Source organism: Musca autumnalis, unplaced genomic scaffold, assembly GCF_047663935.1.
Source record: "Musca autumnalis isolate F117 unplaced genomic scaffold, ASM4766393v1 scaffold_2, whole genome shotgun sequence".
Classification (NCBI taxonomy): domain Eukaryota; kingdom Metazoa; phylum Arthropoda; class Insecta; order Diptera; family Muscidae; genus Musca; species Musca autumnalis.
The window spans coordinates 76,308,557-76,332,650 of record NW_027411755.1 but is presented as its reverse complement, the minus strand read 5'-3'; the positions used below and the strand labels follow the sequence as shown (position 1 = coordinate 76,332,650).

Here is a 24,094-nt window from a genome sequence, read left to right as displayed (position 1 = left end):
ATAAAGATACAAAAATTCTGATTAGACCAAAATTCGTTTTGAAGAAACTGAATGCAATGACAGGCTCATGATTTTTATATTTTAGCATATCTGCATATTTTGCATATGCACAAAATATGCAAATTATGCAACGCATTAAGACAAAGAAAATATTGAATTTTACATAAAATCTTTCATATTCCATTAATTTTTTATTTTTGCATAGTTTAATAATAAAAAATGGTATTACAACAAACATATAACCATATTTTAATACCCCACACCATACTATGATAAGGGGTATTTTGTCTTAGTGAATTAGCTTGCAACATGCAAAAGGAAACGAAATGGACCCTTAGTTAATTTTGGTGATCTGCATATATTCACCTTATGTGTCGATTTAGGCATGTCCGTCTCTCCGTCTGTCTGGCCATGTATTTTTGTAAACAAAGTACAGGTCGAATTTATTGTCCGATTCGCCTAAAAATTGGAGAAGATCATTTTTTGGGTTAGGGCGAACCCTATTTATTTTGGTAATTTTTTCCCCGATTTTATGTATTTGATGCACCGATTTTGATGAAATTTTGAATGTGTGACCGAATTTGGTCTATATAAAAGTTTGCCAAATTATATTGAAATCTGTTCATATTTGGATATTGCTCCCATATATACAGTATAATCTCGATAATACAGACACCACATGTTTCGGCGGTGTCAAAATTACAGAATAGTAAAAAATAATACTTTTTAAATTTTAATTGCTAAAACCGAACACTTAAATGAAATATTCTCGTATAAGTAAAAAGTGCTCTACGTGAAAAAATAGTGACATTATTCTACTCGATAATATGGACATTTTTAATTTTCATTCGTATAGTCGACATTGCCCGTCTTTGGTCCTTTCCTTACGGGTTACCCATTTAATGTGCAACACGAGTCAAATTTTCCCACCTTTCAATTAAGACTATATCTAATCGTAGGTAAAGTTCATCAAAATATGATACTGGGATATTAGGTTGTAATTAAGTAATAACCCTAATGGACTTGGGTCCACCTTTTATTATAGCTCCTATGTAATGATACCGCCCGATTTGAGGTATTTTGGCTTTTTGGACATATTTTCAGACCGAATAAGCTATAATTTGGCATTTAGAGTTCCATTTAGGGGTTATGAACATATGTCAATGTTTTGGCATAGCTTCTATATAACGGTTCCGCCCGATTTCGGACATTTCGACGTTTATAGCTACATTTCCACATCGAATTTGCTATAATTTGGCATTTAGGGTTCCTAGTGGTCAACAAGTAATCTTCAAAAAAAATTAGGTACAGTTGAACCTCGAATATCCGTGAATCGATTATCCGGGAACCTCCATTATCCGGGATAGAAAAAATGTTGGTCCTTTTCCCATTACCTCTACTTTTCGTTATAAACTTCATTATCCGGGGGTAAAAGCACACCTTCCAATTAATTTGATTAAGCAAACAAAAGGTAAACAAAATAAATCTGGAAATTCTCCCATATTACACAATTTGTGTATCAATGGTATGACAGAAGCCATGGGACAAAGTCAATTCAGATGAATCTGATGACGATGATGATATTATGTATCCCTCTAAAATTTGGTGGTTTACATTAACAAATATTATAATTTTTTTATTTTTTTATTTTATTATTATTGTACAATACTATGCAATTTGTACTTATAATGTGTTCAAAAACTGCATAAAAACATTGCCTACATTATCCGGGAAAATCGATTATCCGTAATGCCTCTGGTCCCAACCATCACGGATAATCGAGGTCCGACTGTATTTGGGATTTCCAGTGGTAAAAACGTCTCCATATAAAATTGTGGGCATTTGTTTCGGCTCTGCCGAACTTAAGTTCTTCTTTCTATTTTGTTCTCTACAAGATTTGAACATGGGAACTTTTGATTTGTGTTGAAAGGCTCTTGTTAAAATAATGTCTTAGAAGGTGTTTTTTAATGAGCGTTTTTGCTGGGTTGCTATGTACAACATAATACTGCTGCATAATAGGCCGGGGAATAGAATAAAACAAGTATGTACTGCAAATCTATATTAATAAAGGAGTAATAATGATTTAATATTACTGTTGGAGTGTAGGATTAAGATATGAAGGTAGTTTCGGAAATTCGAACTAATGTGTAGGTTCTAAATGCTACTAAATTTGGTACAATTTGGTTTTGGATGCACCGATAGAGCTTGAATCCAGAAATTTTGAATAAAGATTACTGCTGAAGTGATGGTTTGAGTGAAGGTTTCCGGAAATACGATCTTACGTGTACGAAAAGTACTAAATTTGGTACAATTTGGTTTTGAGAGAACCGATATAGCTGGAATCCTGAAATTTGGATTTAACATTTCTGTTGAAGTGTATGATCGAGATATGGAGGTACTTTCGGAATTTCAATCGTGTACAAAAAGTACTAATTGGTGCTAAATGTGGTAATGTGGTACAATTTGGTTGTTAGTGAACCGATAGAGCTGGAATCCTGAAATTTGGATTTAGAATTATTGTTGAAGTGTAGGATTGAGATATGGAAATAGCTTTGGAAATTCGAACGTATATGTACGAAAAGTATAAAATGGTACTTAATTTGGATTTGAGTGAACCAACAGAGCTGCAGTTCTGAATACTAAATTTGGTACAATTTAGAGTTGTGTGAATGGGTAGAGTTGAAGCCTCGATATTTGGAATAAAAATTAATTTTTGAGTGCAGGACTTCGATATGGAGGTAGTTTTGGAAATTTGTACTTATGTGCGCGAAAATTACTAAATGGTACTTAATTTGGTATTGGTACTACAAGTGTACAAAAGTTAATAAACGGTACTAAATTTAATATTGTGTGTGCGGATAAAGTTAGTAGATTTCTGAATTTTTGTACTCGGATCAGAATTGGTGTGTAGAATTATGTTATTATGATTTTGAAATACGTACCGAAAGTATACGGAAAGTATTAAATTGTACTAAATTTCGTATAGGCTGTAAGGATATATGCAATTGTAATTCTGAATGATGGTATGAAGGTCGCTGTTGGTGTGTAGGGTTGAGATATGAAGTGGTTTTGGAAATGCGAAAAGTACCAAATGTTACTAAGTTTGGCTGGTAATATGAAATTTTGTCCATATAGTACACCCAATACAAAAGGGTATACGGAGAGTGTTAGAATTCGGTATTTTGGTACAAGTGTTAGTGTGTAGGATTAAGATGTGGAGATGGGAAATACATACCGTATGTATACGAAAGACACTAAACGCACGGAAATAATAAATTGTACAAAATTTGGTATTGGGTTTTTAAAAAGATAACTTTGCAAACGCCTGCTTTAAGTGTACCAGAACTAAATGGAACTACACTTAGAACAATTTTTTTGGTTGAAGGGATAGAACTGAAATTCTAATATTTGGTATTGTGGTCGCTGTTGCTGTGTAGGGTTGATATGAGGAGGTGATTTTGGATATTGGAACTATAAGCGTACCAAATATACTTTATGGTAAATTTGAATCATATTGCAGAAACCGGCCATAACTGTACGAAAAGTAATAATTGTATATCGTTAGTATTGGAAGGGTTATGAATCAAGTTATCAAATTTGAACAACATTCTCAAATTTTACTTTATAAATTCTAAATATTTTGTTATACCCTCAGCAATTATGCTAACGAGGGTATATGGTAATATTCAAAAAAGTTTTACAATCGTTGAAGTTGAGGTTCACCATTTAATAAGTCGCGAACTGTTAATATATTTTATAAAATATGAATATATTTACATTAATTGAAGTGTTTTAGCCACGATCTCATAATATGGACCATAACAAATAATTTTCGTGGAAGCTGCGTTGGTGGTAATATAAAAAAATGGGAAAAATGTGTTGAAGTTTACAAGTTTTTTTGTGTTCTTTCTTGATTTCTGTCCAATCCACGCAAAACTCAAACCTGTGCTCAAAGAGAGAACTAAAGAATACCCCTTGGGCAACATGGTTCTAGTGTATGACTTTTCGATATATACACTGCATCCCCCTAAAATTGATGCTGACATTTTGAAGTTTTGATTTCAGTGTTTTTCGAATTTTTCTTATAATTAGAGGGTGCAACTCGATAATAATCGAAACTAGTATATAGGATTGTAGAACTCGCGATTCCACGTCGTTCGATGTATATCTCATGAGTGTGCTCCGTACAGCTTCCTAGTAATAGGAGTTCAAAGGCGAAAATTTGGTGCGTAAATTTTTGGAAAAAACCTATTTTTTGGCTTTAAAATTTACAAATGCCGTACAGGTACCCCTGAACCCCGCGTGATTTTAGTTTTTTTACGTGCCGGATCTAATAAGCCCATCCGCGTTCGAATACATCCACTAAAACGCCAGATACAGGTACCCTGAAAGTAGGAATATCTGCAAAAATATATTTTGAGAATTCCGCGAATTGAACCGCGATTTTCTTTGATTATATTTACAGAAATGTAATCCTTTATACGCGATTATAATATGTGCCAAAAAGGTATGTCACAAATTACAAAGATTCGGGAGTAATATCCCTATTTATCTCAAAATAGAATGTGGTGGCACATCCGCAGTCCTTGGCGAATCTGTCTAAAATAAGTTATATTGACGTATTTTTAATAGGCGACCATTGAAATCGGATGCACCTTATACTCATATGCACATCGCGTAATTTTTGCCCACTTGAAGGTTTTTTGAATAGTAAGATGCAACTGATGGCACACTTTGGCCGCTGAATGAAACATGGGAAAATCCATGCATATTGATAGACATGGACTCCCTGGATCCGAAAATCACGTGCACCTCAACTGATTTAAAGGGATTCGCGAATTATACGGTTTTTAACTTCTATGTTTTTTCTTTGATTGTAATTTCAATATTACTCTCTACTTCTTATTTCTATTGCTTATCATAGAAAGCAAATATACTTTCACGATGACTAATTACTTTTCTTGTAGAAGTTTAAGCAAAATACTTCAGGATTTGTATGGAAATTTAGCGAAATCATAGAATAACTCCCAAAATTTTTTTTTTAAATTTTTCGTACTTAACCAAAAAATATATTTTTGAAATAATTCCCAACAATAAGTTTCCGTTCTTTGTTGTTGCTGTAATATGCAAGTTATAAACGCTATCTTTATAATTTTGGTCTCACATTTTTCTACGCGTTGTCTAGATTATGTACGTATTTTTAAATTATTTGTTTAGAGATTTTTATGGACTCTGAGTTAGAATAAATAAAATTTACTCCATGATTTGTTCATTATTTGTTGATTTTCCGCGAAAATAAAAATAAATTTAACAACTATTTTAGCATCTACGCATAGATATCAAATGCTGTTAACGATTCATATATACATGTTCTTATTACAACACAATAGGAATTTTCAAATATTTTTTCTTTATAAGAGATTAAAACCGTCCATTACTTTTGAGTGCAGCATCCAATTTTGTGAACGCGAACAGATTTGAAACCACGATTTTTTTTCGTAACCCATGTACCAAAAATGGCGGATGTGCTCGCCAAAAAAATATTTAATTTTTTTTCTGTGGAATTTTAAAAGAAATTTGAAAATTACCATATACACTTTCATACGGGCAAAATGTGCCTCATCGAAATAATGGTTTTAGACCCCAAGTATGTTTGGACGAAATGTGTTTCAGACAATTTGGAGTCGATTTAGCAATGTCCGTCCGTCTGTCTGTCTGTCTGTCTGGCTGGCTGGTGCGCACGATAACTCTCGAACGGATGAACCGCAATATTTTATCCAAACTTAGTTTAAGTTCGAAGATGGGTTATATCGGTCCACTCCTTTCGGTACCTCCCCCACAAAAATTCGAAAATGTTCGGAAAGTTTGTGCGCACGATAACTCTTGCAGAGAGTGACCGATTTGGTCCATACTTTGTATAGCGTAAACTTTCTACCAGAGTAATATGAGGTTCCAATATGGACCCAATCGGTCCACGCCTTCGGGTACCTCCCACACAAAATTTCGGAAAAGTTCAGTTTAGGACCTGCTCTCGAATCGCTTTGCTTTTTGTTACAACAACTTTTATTCACTGCCTCCTCATACGACGGTACAAGTTTCATCAGGGGCAAGCCCATACTTCCTGAGAAAATAGCCTTAAAGTTGCAAAGAGCCCTTATGACACCGAGTGTAGTGGTTGGAGAACAAGATAACTATCGAAAGGATCTGCAGATTTGGTCCAAAATTTGGCCTTCGTAATATTTTGTCCAAACATAGTTTAAATTCGAAGATAAACCATATCGATCCACTCCTTCAGGTACCTCCCCCACAAAATTTCGGATAAGTTCACTTTAAGACCTGCTCTCGAATCACTTTGATTTGTGTTGAAGCGATTTGCATTCGCTACCTCCATTAGAAGGTAAAACAGCCCGAAAGGTGTAAAAATCCCCTATGTCACCAAATGTGGCTGTCGGAGAGAACAACAACTCTCGAACAGTTCAACCGGTTTGGTCCAACATTTGGTCTTCGTCATATTATATCCAAACTTAGTTTCATGGGGCAATACCGGTCCACAACTTCCGGTACTTCTCCCCAATATTTAAAAATGTCACTAAAATGCTAAGACGATATCACTTGAATGGGGCAACCAATTTTCGTCCCCCTAATATTTGGTCAAAATTTAGTTAACTTCTAAAATGGCCCATATCGGTCCTCCCTAAGGGTACCTCCCCCACAAGAGTTCAACATTTGTGTCTTAATTTAATTCCTAATCCACATTTTTGTCGGCAAGTTCAGATGTCCAAAAAGGGCCACAAAATTCAGAAGAAACCTTAAATACATTCGATCTGTCCGTAGGTGAAAGTTTCACTTCACATTGGCTGAGGGTATATATCTGTCGGCAAAGCCGACTTACACTTTTCTACTTGTTTTTTTTTCAACTAATCTGGCCTAATCCCACTGTTGTGATGTTAATATTTTAACAACAACTTATTTATTAATTGTTAAATTTTAGGGTAACCAGACAGACCAATTGTTCGCTTAGGGGTAAGTCAAGGAATAACGTGGTAAATAAAAATTCGTTTTGCAACCTCTTTTCTTTAAATGACAACTTTTCGCTAACGAAGTAACGGGTACATGCTAGTATCAAATAAAAAAATTCACTGGATATAATGCGAGGTGAAGGGATTGGTTCTTGTGTAGGGCCAATATTATTTAAGTTTATAAAAATGTTTCATCTTTGTCATTGCTATTACTGGGTTCTATGAAATTGCATATTGCTCTTTCCACTTTCAGATTTCCTAGAGATATTTACATTTCTCCTCCCTCGTTTTCTTCAGTGTATACTAAGGATGGTTACCACCGTACATTACTCGTTTCGTTTTTTTCAATAGGAATATTCTTTGTCAGTGTTTCGTTGACCTTAATATTTTAATAACAGACACTTATTCAATACTCAAGTGATGGCTTAATTTCTTAGTAATTGTTCATTATTCGTTTAACATTTATAGAAATTATACCATGTCCTTAACATAATAATTAACATGACATACCAAACGACATGATTGATGTTCTCTCATGGTATAAAAGCCTACTATGCAGCAACAATGACCCGCCATTTAACAATAAAAGCTTCATTGCAATAATGAGTTCCTTACGGAAAACGAAAAAACCGCGAGCTTATAACGAATTTCTAAATAATACCTCCATACATGGTTTGCGTTTGTTGCTTTTCTATACACCATTGAAGCATGCACGGTAAGCAAACAACAATAAATGTGAATGATTTTTTTTTTTTTTTTTAATAACAATTCTTTTAGTTCTCTTTGGAAACTACTTATTATTGCTGTTATCTTTTGGACCCATTTTATTATTATCAATTTGATAATTCAATATATAGATCAGCCAACTGAAGTGCATATGTCTACTAATCGGGTACATATTTCTAATAGTCCATTCCCGGCGTTTGGTGTGTGTGAGGGCAATAAATTTAGCCGTAGAAAATTACAAGCTTATGCGGAACGAGTGTAAGTATTTTGTTTTAAGTGTTATTAATTAGTAGACATCGGATTTTGCATATTTGCATATTTTTTAATATTAAAGATACGAAGATTCTGATTGGACCAAAATTCGTTTCAAAGAAATCTAAATTCAATGGCGGGGTCATATTTCGTATTTATTTTGCATATTTGCATATTTTGCATATGCACAAAATATGCAAAAAATATGCAAAATATGCAAAAAATATGCAAAATATGCAAAAAATATGCAAAATATGCAAAAAATATGCAAAATATGCAAAAAATATGCAGAATATGCAAAAAATATGCAAAATATGCAAACAGATTTTGGCCGAAAATCGTCATAGAAGTCGTAAAATTGTCATTTTAAGTTGGAAAAACCATAAAAAAATACATAACAGTGTTCTAAACTAAGACTGTTGGCCGTATAACGTCGATTTTTTCAGCAGATTATTATGTTATGGAGACCATTTACGACAGTGTGGTGTAGGGTATAAAAATATGGTATCATAATACCATTTTTTTTATTATTAAGCTATGTAAAAATATAAAATTTGATAAAATATCAAACGTTTTATGCAAAATTCAATATTTTCGTTTTTGGTTTTAACTCAAAGGACCAAATGGATCTCGGATTTTTAGCCGGGAGCCGCCTAAACCTTTTAGTATTGTTAGATTTTAAGATTGCCAAAGTTTGAGCACAATTCGAATATGTTAAAACGTGGTACTGGGGCCTCGAAGTTATGAAAATCTATATTTTTTTGCTATTTGGCGACTTCGACGGCCCATATATGTGGAACGGTTAAAGCTACTTGCCCGTATTACGCATTTAATTAAAAGCTATTCCGTTCTTAACATTTCTTGCTGAACAACAAAGTACGTATGTAAGTGTTACTGAATTCGAGATAATAAACCCCATGTCCCGAAAAAGGCTTTAGGGCAAAAATGGAGTCTATTTAAAAAAAAAAAACTTTTTTCTTCCTATATTATCAAATTTTTGCGAATGAAAACGAATATATTTTACTTCATTTAAAAATGTTGCCTATTAAGGCGAACATCTATTTGAATATTAATTTTAATTCATTTCTCGTTGGAGTCGAGCTTAATGATCGATGATGTTTGCAAGTGAAAAAGGAAAGCCGAAGATTCGAACCCCCACAACCACCATTATGTGACATGTTTCGCCTTTTGTAGAGACTCATCAGATATACAGGCAGTGGAATGGCATCGCTATCCATCAAACATTTCCTTTTTCAAATGTAAGTTTGTTTTTACAAAGATGGACATTTGTACATTCATTGTATGTCTTCAATGACAAACGCTTACATTTTGTTCATACATATTTAAATTTACATAAGGGACTGACATAATGTGGTTTTGGAGCCATCTGGATACCGATGACAACTTGGTGATGAACTCGACTCCTTGCTATGTCGCTCACAATTTTCAAGTTATTTACCATCCTTTACCCCTCCTGGTAATTGATGTTCTGTGGTCAAGTTGCATTATCTTTTTCAAGAAATTGGGAGTTAAAGTTTAATCTCTTGAACAACAATTAAGCTTCACTTGTAATTATGCCTGGTAAACCTTTCTCTAGGAATTTCGGCAGTTGATTTTTGTAAGTTTGGATCGATTATTTCTGGAGAAATTTCTATCTTTGTTTTGTTAAGATTTTTGTCGTCTTTTGGATCTTTACGGTGTTTTGTACTATCAGATCAAGCAATGCCAGACCAATAAGTTCAGGACTAAGGTACCACATATGATTTATCATTTTGTTATTTCCTTTATCTGATATTGGTTTGTGAATGCCTTTCGTATTAAGTAAATCTTCAATGCGGTTTAGGTCTTGTTTTGGACCTAAAAATATTTCTGAATATCGTTTTCACTAATTTTTGTATTAAACTCAATCTATTGTCTCTATTTCTTTTTAGCCTATTGATAATGTTTACCCAATATATCCTATATTATATCTATATAAACATTATCTTGTTCATTATACGTTTTGTAAAATCAATAACCCAAACTCTCACTTATAACACTCAGTTGTTGCTGTGTGGGATTCCAAATAAATAAATACAATAGAAAAAACATTCTGGAAGCGTCCAGTCTCGAACGATTTAAACGCAAGGTGCTTCTACGGCCTCTTGTTCTTGGGAAGTGGGCTGGGCAGTAGTTTTAAAACACTCTCGCCTACTTCGACCTTGGATTTGTCAATCGCAGACTATTCTTATAGAAATAGCTTGAATATGTTTGGTTGATGTCCGGATGAGCTTCCAAACTTGCAGTCAAAAATCCCTCTCAACAATTTTCTAACAAGTTTGTACGGTGGTACAGAAGCTCTCGACCTAATAGCTGCTCGAGCTGGTGAGACCCCATTTTTCTAGGCATTTGTACACTGCTAGTTCTTGTTTCTCCCATGAGCTACTATCAGTTTCAGGAACACCGAGGAGTTGTTCTTTACCCCCATGTGATACCCGGATAGCAACCCGTTTTTTTCTTCCCTGTTTTGAGAATATCTGGTAATAGTTTTCCATGCCAGTGCACACAAATAGCCTCGTTCCTTAAAGCTGTTGCGTTTATTTTTCACGGTTTATTCTCCGCTGTCCACGGATAAAGCTTCTAGAGATCTTATATTTGTAGGGATCCTCTCCGATAGCTTCTACTGTAGCCATAATGATACTAGTAACGTTCCTATTCACCTTACTGGGGTCCAGCACCAATGACAATTTGCATAGTTACGATTTTCTTGAAGCCACGCTTGATTGTTTTTGGGACAGATGGTTCTTCAGATTCTACGATACGTTTAGCATCAAAACAAGACCTAGACCTCATTGAAAATGTATTGAAATATGAAAACATTGACACACAAATTTCAGAAAAAGGAAATAACAACAAAATTAATAATCTGTGGTATCTTAGTCCTGAACTTGCTGACCTGGCATTGTTTGATCCAACCGTGCAAAACGCCGTAAAGAGCCAGAAGGCGACAAAAATCTTAACAAAGCAAAGATTAAAATTTCTTCAGAAATATTCGATCCAAACTTCCAAAAGAGCAACTGCCGAAAATCCTAGAAAAAGGTCTGGCATAATTCTTGTTGTTCAAGAGATTAAACATTAACTCCGAATTTCCAGGAGGCGCAAAGGATGGTAAACAACTTGAAAGTTGCGAACTACATAGCAGAGCGTTCTTCAAGTAGTCAGCTGTACCCAGATAGCTCCAAAACCACATGATGTCTGACTCTCGAATAAATTTAATTTAGAACAAAATGTAAAAGATATTTGTTTTCATTCCAAAAATTGATAAAAATGAAGAAAATGTTTTTTTAATAGTCTCCATTTTCGCACAAAGGCGTACCTAGTCACGTTTTTCGGGACATTGGCTTTATTATCTCCAATTCTGTAATACCTATTTAGTATTAGATTTATTATATATACTTATATTTTGTTGTTCAGCAAGAAATGTTAAGAACAGAATGGCCTTTAATTTAATGCTTAATATGGACAAAAAGCTTTAATCATTCCAGAGAAATAGGCCGCCGAAGTAGCTAAATAGCCAAAAATCGAGATTTTCATAATGTCGAGGCCCCAGTGGCACATGTTAACATATTCCAATTGTGCTCAAACTTTGACAGTCTGACCAAACTAAGAACTTTATGCGGTTGCCGCCTTAAAAAATCCGACATCGATTTGTTCCCTTTGAACAATAACCAGCCCAACGCTACAAATTATAACACAGAAAATATTAAATTTTACATAGAACGTTTGATATTTTATCAAATTTTATATATAAAAATCAACGTTAAACGGCCAACTATCTTAATTTAGAACATTTTGAAGATTTTTGACGATTTTTCTAACATTAATTGACAATTTTACGACTTTTATGACGATTTTCGGCAAAAACTGTTTGCATATTTTGCATATTTTTTGCATATTCTGCATATTTTTTGCATATTTTGCATATTTTTTGCATATTTTGCATATTTTTTGCATATTTTGCATATTTTTTGCATATTTTGCATATTTTTTGGCATATTTTTTGCATATTTTTTGCATATATTTTGCATATTTTTTGCATATTTTTTGCATGTTTTTGATATGACCCCAAATATCGAAAAACTGACCCTTAAAACGCCTAGATCCAAAATTTGAGTCCAATCGGATGAGAAATAAAAAACATGCAAAAATCCGATGTCTATTAATTAGGTATTACTTCGGGTGAAGTGCGTATGAAGTGAGTAGCTACTAGTTGCTTATTTCTTTTGAAGAGGTCAAACATATATAATTTGCGATAGATAAATTGGCATAAGTGCGTCCCATTTTGTTGTTACAAGTTATAATTGTCATTGCAAAATACTGATATCGAATTCATTTTAATGTGTAACCTCGGGCAATAAAGTCTGAACACTTATGTATGTGTGAGACAAAAAACCGTCAAGTCCATTTTGTTTGGAGGATTCTCTGTCCACCTTAAATGCAAAACTAGGTACAATTTAAATCGAACATCACGTACCAATAATGGAACTGGTTGAAATTGGGAGTATCGTAGTATCAGAAAACTATCTTTTAACAAAAACAACAAATATAAAAATTTAAAAAACCTTCATTAAAATGCAAAATTAAAAAATAGGAAAATTTCAAATTTTACTTGAATTCCTCAGCAACTACTGAACGGATTTCGGCGGAATGTTAGGAATGTTTAAAATATCATGAAATTGCTGTAATGGCTGTTGAGAATTGAATCAAATATTGTACCTTAGCATAAAACACATTGTTATTATTTACCTGATCTCTGTATGCTTTTGTATCAATATGTTTGTTGTCAAATATGTATTCACATTTTCTGTTCAGTTCAATAAACGGATTCAATTATAACAATGGTGAACTCGATCTAAGAATTCCTAAAGTTTCAACAAAACCACTATAGTGTGACTTTCGATATAAAAATCTATTTTATTCCATATATGTATTATATTTTCGTTATTTAAACCCCATGATTATGAGCTTCTCAGTTGAAATAACCCAACTTCTGAACTTCTTGGACCATAGCAGTAACGGAATCCATGGTTTCCTCGCCAGTGGGAATAATTTGAGCAGCAGGCAATTTGAAACCAGTCAAAATGGAGTTCGAAGATGGACGCAATTCATAACAGAAAGACATTTTGGTGCCGACAATTTCATAGACCCAATCGACACTAGCACCAGAAGCGGGATAGATGGCATCATAGATATTGCCACCAGTATATTTGGTACCGTAACGCTTGTTCATGGCAGCAACACTGACATCAAATACTTGTTTCAAATCCTTGACATTGGCAGGCAAAGAGGCAGTATTGCCATAAGGATACAACAAATATTGTGAGTAGGCATGGAACGAGATGTACAAGGAAATCTTGCCCTTCAATGAGGCAATGTATTCAGACATGGAACGGGTTTCGATTTCAGAGAAAGCAGAAGGACCAGCATAGGTATCAGAGCAGGCACTGTTACTGGCACCAACAGTGTTCCATGCGAAGCCCCAGTTACGATTGGGATCGGCACCAAAGCAGCTACCATAGGGAGTACGGGTCTTGCGCCACAAACGATCGGTGGTGTGAGTGTAGACATAACCATCAGGATTGGCATGAGGGAAAATGTACCAGTCGTAGTTTTCAGCAATGTTGCGTACACTCTCCACATTGGAAGTCAACAATTGATTGATGATGTAGGTAGCAGTGGCAGAGGAAATCCATTCACGGGCATGGATGCCAGCTTCGACAAAGATACCAGGCTTGGTAGTTTGGCTCTTGGAAATTTTAACACCCAAAATGGAACGTCCTTGATAAGTTTTACCACCTTCTACCAAAGTTACAACACCGGGGTATTGAACAGCCAATTGTTGCAACCACTTGTAGGTATCATCCAATTCGTAGTATTGATTCCAGTTGTAGTCAATGCTACGGGCATTGGGGTTGGGTTTGGCAACTTGTTCTTCATCACCTTCCAATTGGCTTTGTAAATTGCTTTCAACCAATTCATATTCAATTTCATTGACACCCATAATTTCCAAGAAATCAGGAACCTTGTGGGGAGCAACGATAACATTGATGGGCTTGTTAATGTGATGAATACCATCCAAGAACATAATCGAATCACTGGCACCTTCCAAGTTCTTCAAAACCTCCAATTCAGCTGGACTAGAAGCGGTAGTTTGGTAAACGCGATAGTTATCGTAACGGGCGCGTTCAGCCGAACACACGGCTACTGCCAAAAGGCAGAAACCCAAAATTAGGTTAAATTTGTTTGCCATACTTGATGTGACTGTTGCAACTATGGCATCTATGGTGGGTTATATACCCATTCGTGGTTATGTGGTGCCGTGCCACAACAGCTTTACCACTCATTACCAGATAAGTTTTCTATTTTCACCAAGTAAAAGATAAGGTGTCTGTTTCATACACAAACACGTTTGTTTTGCAAGTTGCAATCTGCCTATTGTATGCACTTGTCAGTTACGTTCGTACACAATCAAAGTCTTTCATTGACTAGGGGTTGTAAATCTTTCAAAATATATGTTTTTGTTTTCTTTTAAAATTTAAATTTAGACTGAAATATTATTAACAGAGATTAGGGTATGTTTTATTGATTTTATTCAATTGATTAGCAAAGCTGAATAAAATTTTTATATTACAACTCATTCTTGCTGTGTTCCAGAACCTGCAAGAAGCTACTATTTTTTACTACGATAACATTTTTTCCTTTATGTTATCGGAAAAAATAGTAAAAATTAGTAGATTATTGCAGTACTGGAACTGACCATCTGTTTTAATGTGATTTATTATACCCTCCACCATAGGATGGGGGTATATTAAGTTTGTCACTACGTTTGTAACTACTCGGAATAATCACTGTAGACCCCACAAAGTATATATATTCATGATCAGCGTGTAATTCTACATCGATATAGCCATGTCCGTCCGTCTGTCTGTCTGTCCGTCTGTCAGTCTGTCCGTCTGTGGAAATCACTCTAGCGTCCGAACGGATTAACGTAGGTTGATGAAATTTTGGGAAAATATGTTATATTTACGTAGGACTTTTGGTATTGAAAGCGGGCTATGTAGGTCCACGCTTTCGTATAGCCCCCATACAAAATGACGCGTGACGCGTCGTCGTTTTAAGGAATTTTTAAGATATTTGGCCCATTTTACCACCGAATTGGTTGTAATTTGGTACTTTGTGTCTCCAGAGGCCAAAAAATATTCCTACCAAAGCTGGGTTATATAGGTCCACGGTTTGGTATAGCCCCCATATAAGGCCCCATATAAAGTACGCGTCATTTTAATATATTTTGAATGTTTTAGACCCATTTGACCACAGAATTGGTTGTAATTTGGTATTTTGTGTCTTCAGGGGCCAGAAAACATTCCTACCAAAGTTGGGTTATATAGGTCCACGGGTTATATAGGTCCACGACATTCGTTCCGAAATCAGAACGAAATCGGTACAAAATCTGAACTATTTCCTCTCCGAAAAATTGTTTAGAAATCGGAACGAAATCTGAACGACTTTGCTTCCGAAATTGTTCAGACGTGTCGGACATCAGACATTTGGTTTGCTGGGCTATTACACTATATGCACAGCTCTTTATTATAAAACAGCCGCGAGAGCCCTGTTGTTACTCTCTTTGACAAAAATCCTCTCTCCACCCATACAAAATATATTCAAAGATTTAAATACATTAAAATTGGAAATCTCAATTGCTAACATTTGTCAATAGATGGAGTTAAGCTCTTTTTTTACGATATCATAACAACATTCTGTTAACCATTTCAGGCGATTTTAACCGCTAAGTTCATACTCAATGAACTGGAAACTGCTATTGAATACGATCCTGAGTCCAAATCTTTGCTTTCCTACAATTTGTATAAGCCGAATTGCGCTTTAATGGAGTTTTTAACATTAACATACCCCTGTTGTTGATAAAATGTTTATATACTTTGTTTCATAAACATATTTGCATTATGCATATTTTCTAGTCTTTATATTCTATGTCTTTCATATGTTCTAACATAAAAATATGTTGGTACCCAAACAAATACAATTGAGATATGTTACAAAATGTTGCAAACATATATTTTTTTGGACACAAACAAATTATGTTTGGATCCAAACATATATTTTTTGCAACCAATCCCAAACAAATATTTGTTTGGATTCAAACATATTCCTAACATATATTTTTCTATGTGTAGCTCCCATACATATATATTTTCGGCCCGATGTCGCCTACGCAACACTTGCCATTTAATTCAAACTGACTGTCAATTAATTTTAAGACTTTCGCATGTCCGAAGTGTGAACTTCGCCACGTCCTGACACTCAAAGGCTAAAAACTGTTCTTGCCGCTTGAAACTGCATTAGGATGTCCAGAGGTTGGAGATCCAGAATAACGTTTATAGCGGCCTGTGTGGTGCTTTTAATTGAGCAGGTAATCAGTATTGGCGCTGTCCTTTGTACACCTGATACTATGGGCGGCTTGTTCCCCAATGCTTGCCTCCAAAGAATTCGCCCGTAGGTTAGGATGTGTAGGACAACTGTTACCAGTGCATGGTGAGTGCCCGGACATAACTCCCACTGACATAACTCCCAAAATGATTTTGGGCGATATGTCCGCATTACTTTGCGGACATAACTTAACAATTTTTTCTCAATTTCACAGTTTTGTTCTAATGATCTGGCAAAGAACCGTTATAAATTTTAGAGAAGAAGTTAGAATTTGTGGGAAATTGTTTATTTGAAAAGATTTAAGCGCCGAAGTATCAATAAAATCCTTTAATCACATAACATTATTTAAAAAATAAGTAAGTCTGAATTTGTCAGCTGCCGTTCGAAGAAGTTTTACCAGATTACGGCGATTTTTAAAGTATTAGCATATTTTTAAAGTAACTTTGTATTTTCCTAATTAGTAAAATTTTTTGTAAAAAATCGTTAAATTTTTTTTTCAAACATTTTTTCGCTTGCGGCTCTTTTGGTTTAAAGTAGAGATGGACTGTGGGTAAATACCCAATGGGTAACATTTGGCTCAAATATTTCTTATATCAATAGTATTAAAGGTATTGAAAATGGAGTTCCTGGGTCCATGTTTTGATATAGCCCCCATATAGCCGTACCTCCCGATTTAAGGTATTTTTCACCTATTAGCCACATTATACAACCAAACTGGCTGTAATTTGGCACAGTGTGTCCTCAATAAGTATAAAAAAGCTTTGCAAAATTTTGTCAGCGTAGGTCCACGGTTTCTTATAGCCCCCATATAAGGGTACCCCGATTTCGAGTATTTACCCAAACATTGTGTAAAAACTCTTTATCTGCCGAACCACTTGACGTAGGCTGACAAAATTTGGCTCTAAACTATCTTATATCAATAGTATTAAAGGTATTGAAAATTGAGTCCCTGGATCCATGCTTTGGTACAGCCCCCATATAGCCGTACCTCACGATTTAAGGTATTTTCCATCTATTAGGAGTAGAATATATCCTTGCACAAATTTGTCAACGTAGGTACACGCTTTCTTATAGCCCCGTAGGGTTGCAAAAATTGAACTGAAATCTTTGTTTTATCAAATAACTTCTGGTACTCAAAATGGGATCTTTGGGTCCACGTTTTGATATAGCCCCCATATAACCGTACCTCCCGATTTCAGAAACCCATATAGGGGCTACTAGAAAACGTGGACTTACGTCGACAATTTTTGCAAGGATATTTTATACATATTGGGAACGCACTGTACCAAATTAGAGCCAGTATGATTGTAAAATGTGGCTAATAGGTAAAAAATACTTTAAATCGGGAGGAACGGCTATACGGGGGCTATATCAAAACATGGACCCAGGGACTCCACTTTCAATACCTTTAATACTGCTGATATAAGAAAGATTTGAGTAAAATTTTGTTAGCCTACGTCAAGTGGTTCGACAGTTAAAGAGTTTTTACCCTATATTTGTGTAAATACTAGAAATCGGGATACCCTTATATGGGGGCTATAAAAAATCGTGGACCTACGTTGACAAATGTTTGCAAGGATATTTTATACTCATTGAGGACGCACTGTGCCAAATTACAGCCAATTTGGTTGTATAATGTGGCTAATAGGTGAAAAATACCTTAAATCGGGAGGTATGGCTATATGGGGGCTATATCAAAACATAGACCCAGGGACTCCATTTTCAATACCTTTAATACTATTGATATAAGAATGTTTTGAGCCTAAATCCAGAAATAGGGTGTAAGATGTTGTATTGGCGATTCAATATAGTAAATACCCAAATAAATACCCACAAATGGGTATTTACCCGGTATTTACCCACCGTGTGGGTATTAACCGGATAAATACCATCTCTAGTTTAAAGCAATATTTGCATATTTTTACAAAAATTTTGTATTTTCTCAAGTAGTGAAAACATTTTTGTAAAAAATCGCGCGAAAAATACGCGATATTTGCATATTTTTACAAAAACTTTCTATTTTCTTTTCGCTTTTAAAAAATATTTGCATATTCTTCCAAAGCTTTGTATTTTCTTAAATAGTAAAATATTTTTTTAGAAAGATCGCGATATTTTTTACAAAAAATATTCTCGCCACGACGCTTTTCGTTAAAAAAATATTTGCATACTAGAAGACCCAGGTCCGCGTTGCTGGCCCGTCGTAATGAGTTTTAATGACAACTTGTTATCGACATTATGCTTGACAATTCAAAAAACAGTTATTTTCTACCTCACTTCTTCAGTCCATTGTCAAACCGAGGAGGATTTTAAATTTATCAACAGATTTGGTCTGTAACCTTTCTTTTCTCTTACGGACTTTGTCGGATTTTTTCGCCGCTTATTGACACTTATATATTGTAGTTGTTCATGGCTGATGGACCGCTGAACCTCACCATTTAAGAAATTTGTGAATATATAGTTTTTCTTTATCGGGGACGCAACCACCGTTGTCTCGAAAATTAATTTGCAACCCGATGCACTCACAAGTTTAGCAAATATAGCGATTATAAAACAATAGGCCTCGAAAGTCGTCTACAAATATATAGCATTTAGACCACGAGACATTCCTGAACATTTTCTGAAAATTAGGTTCAGTAGTATTGGAAAAATAATGTATTGGGGCATGGTCCGGTATTTTGGCTCCAAATATGTACCTAGGATGCACACAACTTCATTGCCTACCAAAATGTATGCTGAAACCGATATAATCATAAGTTTGGCTTATAAAGGGTGTTTTTTTAAGCCCGATAGAACTTGAAATTGTAAAAAATAACACAAAAAATTAAATTGTAATCAATTTTTTTTTATTCGAAAGATCAATACGTGACATTAACATTTGAAAATGATTTCGGGCATATGGGCACCACGGCTGTTCTTGACGAAGTGCATTTTGGACGTCCAATTTTTGGCCACTTTTTCGAGCACTGCTGGCCGTATGTCACGAATAACACGAACACTGCTGCCCTCCAAGGCATCAATTGTTGCTGGTTTATCAGCATAAACCAGTGACTTCACGTAGCCCCACAGGAAATAATCGAGAGGTGTCAAATCGCACGACCTTGGAGGCCAATTGACAGGTCCACTTCTCGAAATCAACTTATCGCCAAATTTTGATTTCAATAAGTCGATGGTTGCGTTCGCCGTATGGCACGTAGCGCCATCCTGTTGAAACCACATCTCCTCCGGATCAATGTCATCCATATTTTCAAACAAAAAATCATTGATCATGGTGCGGTAACGATCTCCATTGACCGTAACCCGAGCGCCGGCCTCATTTTTGAAGAAATAAGGTCCGATGATGCCACCAGCGTGAAAACAGCACCATACGGTGCATTTTTCTGGATGTAATGGAGTCTGTAGGGTCTCTTGTGGATTGGTCTCACTCCATATGCGGCAATTTTGCTTATTAACAAACCCGTTAAGCCAAAATTGCGCCTCATCGCTGAACACAATTTTGCGATAAAACAACGGGTCATTTGCCAACTGATTTTCAAAGTAAATTTGGATAATTTCGTAGCGTTGTTCAAGCGTGAGTCTATTCTGATGATTTGTCAGAGTATAGTGAAACAAATAAAAAAAAGTTTCATCAAAATTTAATTTTTTGTGTTACTTTTTACAATTTAAAGTTCTATCTAGCTTAAAAAAACACCCTGTACATATAGCGTTTAAAAGAAAGGCATGGGGAAGGTACCCCACCTCTTCCGAAATTCATAAAATATACATAACAACGGCAAACATTGAGCTTTTGCTAAAAATTTTATGGAAATCCCTTCAGTAGTATTGGAGTTATGACATATTTAAAAAAAACAGGCGTGGTCAGGTCTTTAGGCCCTAAAGAAGTACCTAGAATGTAGATTAATCCGTAAATTTTTAAACCGATACATGCATAATTCTGCAAATATGACATTTTTTTTAAATATCGCATAGGGTAGGTACCCCGCCTCTTCTGGAACTCAATAAAATATGTAGCCTGTTTTTTTAAAAATATCGCATAGGGGAGGTACACCGCCCCTTCTGCAATTCAATTCAGTAGCCTGTTTTCGGTGGCCATACCTGTACATTCCCTGACAATTTCAGTAGTTCTTGCAGAAAAGATTTAAATTAAAAATTGAAAAAATGGGCGTGGTAAACTTTTCTTTCCATAAAAACCTAAGTTGGGTTATGACAGCATTTGATGTTTATTCATAAAGATAATGCGTTTTTTTTAATATGCCCCCTTCAAAATTCATGAAAATATTTATTGTAAATATAACATTTTTAAAAAATAGGGTATAGGGGAAGTTCCCCGCCCCTTCCGAAATCCAACTGAATTTGTAGCCTATTTTAGCCGGGGGCCATCCCTGTACATTGCCTGACAGTTTCAGAAAAATCAGTTCAGTAGTTTTTGTAGAAAATATAAAAATTGAAAAATGAAAAAGCGTGGGAGTACAAGTGGGTGTGGTCAATATTTCTTTGCATAAAAACCTAAGTCGGGTTATGGCGTACGTTTCACAGAAAGAATTATCCAAGTCGGTCCAGCCGTTCTCAACTAATGCCATTACCAACGAACGACATTTGATTTTTATACCCTACACCACTATGTGGTAAGGGGTATTATGTGTTAGTGCATTTGTATGTAACATACAAAAGGAAGCGAGATAGACCCATAGTTCCTTCTAGGGATATACATAGAATCACTTTCTGAGTCGATTTATGCATGTCCGTCCGTCCGTCCGTCCGTTCGCAACATACAGGTCGCATTTGTTGACCGATTTCGCTGAAAATTGGGGAATACCATTTTTTTAGCCGTCGGAAGATCAAGTTCGAACATGGGATATATCGGTCCACGTTTTGGTATAGCCCCCATATAACGGTACCCCCCGATTTACGGTATTTTGACGTTTTCAGCTACATTTTCAGACCGATTTGGCTATAATTTGACATTTAGGGTTCTTAAGTGTCAATTAATATATATAACAAAATTTGTGGACATAGGTCCACGTTTTGGTATAGCCCCCATATAACGGTACCCCCCGATTTGCGGTATTTTGATGTTTTTAGCTACATTTTCAGACCGATATAGCTATAATTTGACATTTAGTGTTCTTAAGTGTCAATAAACTTATATAACAAAAGTTTTGGACATAGGTCCACGTTTTGGTATAGCCCCCATATAAGGGTACCCTCCGATTTGCGGTATTTTGACGTTTTTAGCTACATTTTCAGACCGATGTAGCTATAATTTAACATTTAGGGTTCTTAAGTGTCAATAAACTTATATAACAAAAGTTGTGGACATAGGTCCCCGTTTTGGTATAGCCCCCATATAACGGTGCCCCCCAATTTACGGTGTTTTTATGTTTTTAGCTACATTTTCAGACCGATATAGCTATAATTTGACATTTAGCGTTCTTAAGTGTCAATAAACTTATATAACAAAAGTTTTGGACATAGGTCCACGTTTTGGTATAGCCCCCATATAACGGTACCCTCCGATTTGCGGTATTTTGACGTTTTTAGCTACATTTTCAGACCGATGTAGCTATAATTGGACATTTAGGGTTATTAAATGTCAATAAACTTATATAACAAAAGTTGTGGACATAGGTTCACGTTTCGGTATAGCCCCCATATAACGGTACCCCCGATTTGCGGTGTTTAGACGTTTGTAGCTACATTTTCAGACCGATGTACTATAATCTGACATTTAAAGTTCTTAAATGTCAATAAATTTATATGACAAAACTTGTGGACATAGGTCCACGTTTTGGTATAGCCCCCATATAACGGTTCATTTAAGATCATATTTTCGTATAGCCCAGATACCTCCAAACTAGCTGTTAATGACATTTGAAATTCCCACGTTATGTACCGATTTTCGATATTTTGAAGATTCTAGCTAAATTTTTTAACCGAATTAGGAGTTATTTGACATTAAAGGCCCCCATCAAAAACTGTCAATATAGGCCCATGTTTTATTATAACCCCTATATAACAGTACCTCCCAATTTCTAGCCCACCAAAAATTGTCAACATACATAGTTAGATATAGGCACCATAAAAAAGGGCCTCACGAATGAAGCATAAATGTACATAAACATTATCTGACATTTTAACGTACCCACTTAAAGTTGGGGACAGGAATGAAAAGTAATTATTCCATTTTAGTTCAGAATATTTTATGGTGGAGGGTATGAAAAGTTCGGCCCGGCCGAACTTAATGCTTTTTTACTTGTTATTTATAAAGATTTTTAAAAAACTTTGCATTTTCTTAATTTTTTTAAAATATACTTGTAAAAGATCGTACGATTTTTTTAAAATATTTTCACTATTTAAGAAAATAGAAAGTTTTTGTAAAAACATCCAAATATTTTTTTAAAAGCACCTTTACCTCTTTTCTCGATGGTACTGGCTCTGTCGCATTCTGAAGCATTGCCGGTATTATACCATCTGGTACCGGTGATTTATAGGGTTGGAAATTGTTAATCGCCCACTAAAGTCTTGAAAAAATCGATGTCTCATTGGTATTAAAAAAAATTGATAGTCTTCAGTTAGCAGATCCTACTTCTCCTAGGAATAAGTCTAGACGAGACGGAAGAGCTTAATACTTTCATAAACGATAGAAAAGTAATTCTTTCCATTCAATACGAATCGTGGTGAAGGATATAAAAACTTCGGCCCGCCTGAACTTAGAGCCGTTTATACTTGTTATTATTGATATAAAGACCTTCTGCTTTATGCTTATGTTGATCGTTTTGGGTAAATACTGTTACGAAAGTAACTGGTGTATTTATATTTAGACGAATTTCTGCTAATTTAAAAATTTGAATTGTAACGTACATTTTCATTAAGCATTTAGTTTATTTAAATCAAATTTACAACAGCAATTACTGTATAAAATTCCAATCATTACTTTTCTATGTTTTTTGCTATTGTTCTTGTTGTACGTTTTCAGTTCTCTATTTCTCTCTTTCAGTTTTGCAACAACAACAGTACGGAGTTTACTACAATTATGAATTTATCGATCAGACTTAATCTGCCCAGTTTACTTAACATTGTTGTTGTACTCTTTCTTTCTATTTATTTTGACTATTCGATTATGATATTGTGACATTGTTACCCCTTCTCCTCTCCCTTATTTACTACCCCATCCCTATTAGTTGTTAACACTCACCGTTCTGTTTGTGTGTGCGTACATGTGTGTAATTGCCAATCGGTTAGCATTTCACCTGAACATTGTAGAACATCTGGGAAGGTCTTCTACTAAGGAATTAGAACAGTCTATATAGCAGCGGGCATATTAAAATACGGGAAAGGAGCGGCTGGGACTTGAGATGTAAATTATAATGCGAATTTAACCCGTCAGTGTAACCTAAAGACTAAAAATGTAAAGTGTCTGAACAGAAGTCTTGTGTGAATAACATTTGTAAGTAAAGACATTGTAGAATCGTAATGTAAAACTAACCCTGTTTTATTTGGTACAAATCGTATCGGAGAATAAAACAACGTCTAAACGGATATTAGTTAAATCCTAATTCCGTAACATTACCAAAAAGGGGTGCTGCCAATAAGCAACCTGTTCTGACTCCACTACA

General features: G+C 35.1%; 2 protein-coding genes across 2 annotated transcripts in view; one reads left to right on the top strand and one right to left on the bottom strand.

Moving 5' to 3' along the window:
- The first annotated feature begins 7,621 nt into the window (after positions 1-7,621).
- ppk18 (pickpocket 18) overlaps positions 7,622-24,094 on the top strand; it is a 71,147-nt gene continuing 54,674 nt past the window's right edge. Inside the window, exons 1-2 of the mRNA XM_073968007.1 lie at positions 7,622-7,734; positions 7,797-8,003. Of these exons, the coding sequence (XP_073824108.1) occupies positions 7,622-7,734; positions 7,797-8,003 (320 nt within the window). The remainder of the gene's footprint in view (positions 7,735-7,796; positions 8,004-24,094) is intronic.
- LOC141394111 (zinc carboxypeptidase A 1-like) lies at positions 12,949-14,295 on the bottom strand. The gene has a single exon (XM_073968013.1). The coding sequence runs from the start codon at positions 14,284-14,286 to the stop codon at positions 13,006-13,008; it is 1,281 nt and encodes a 426-aa protein (XP_073824114.1). The 5' UTR covers positions 14,287-14,295; the 3' UTR covers positions 12,949-13,005.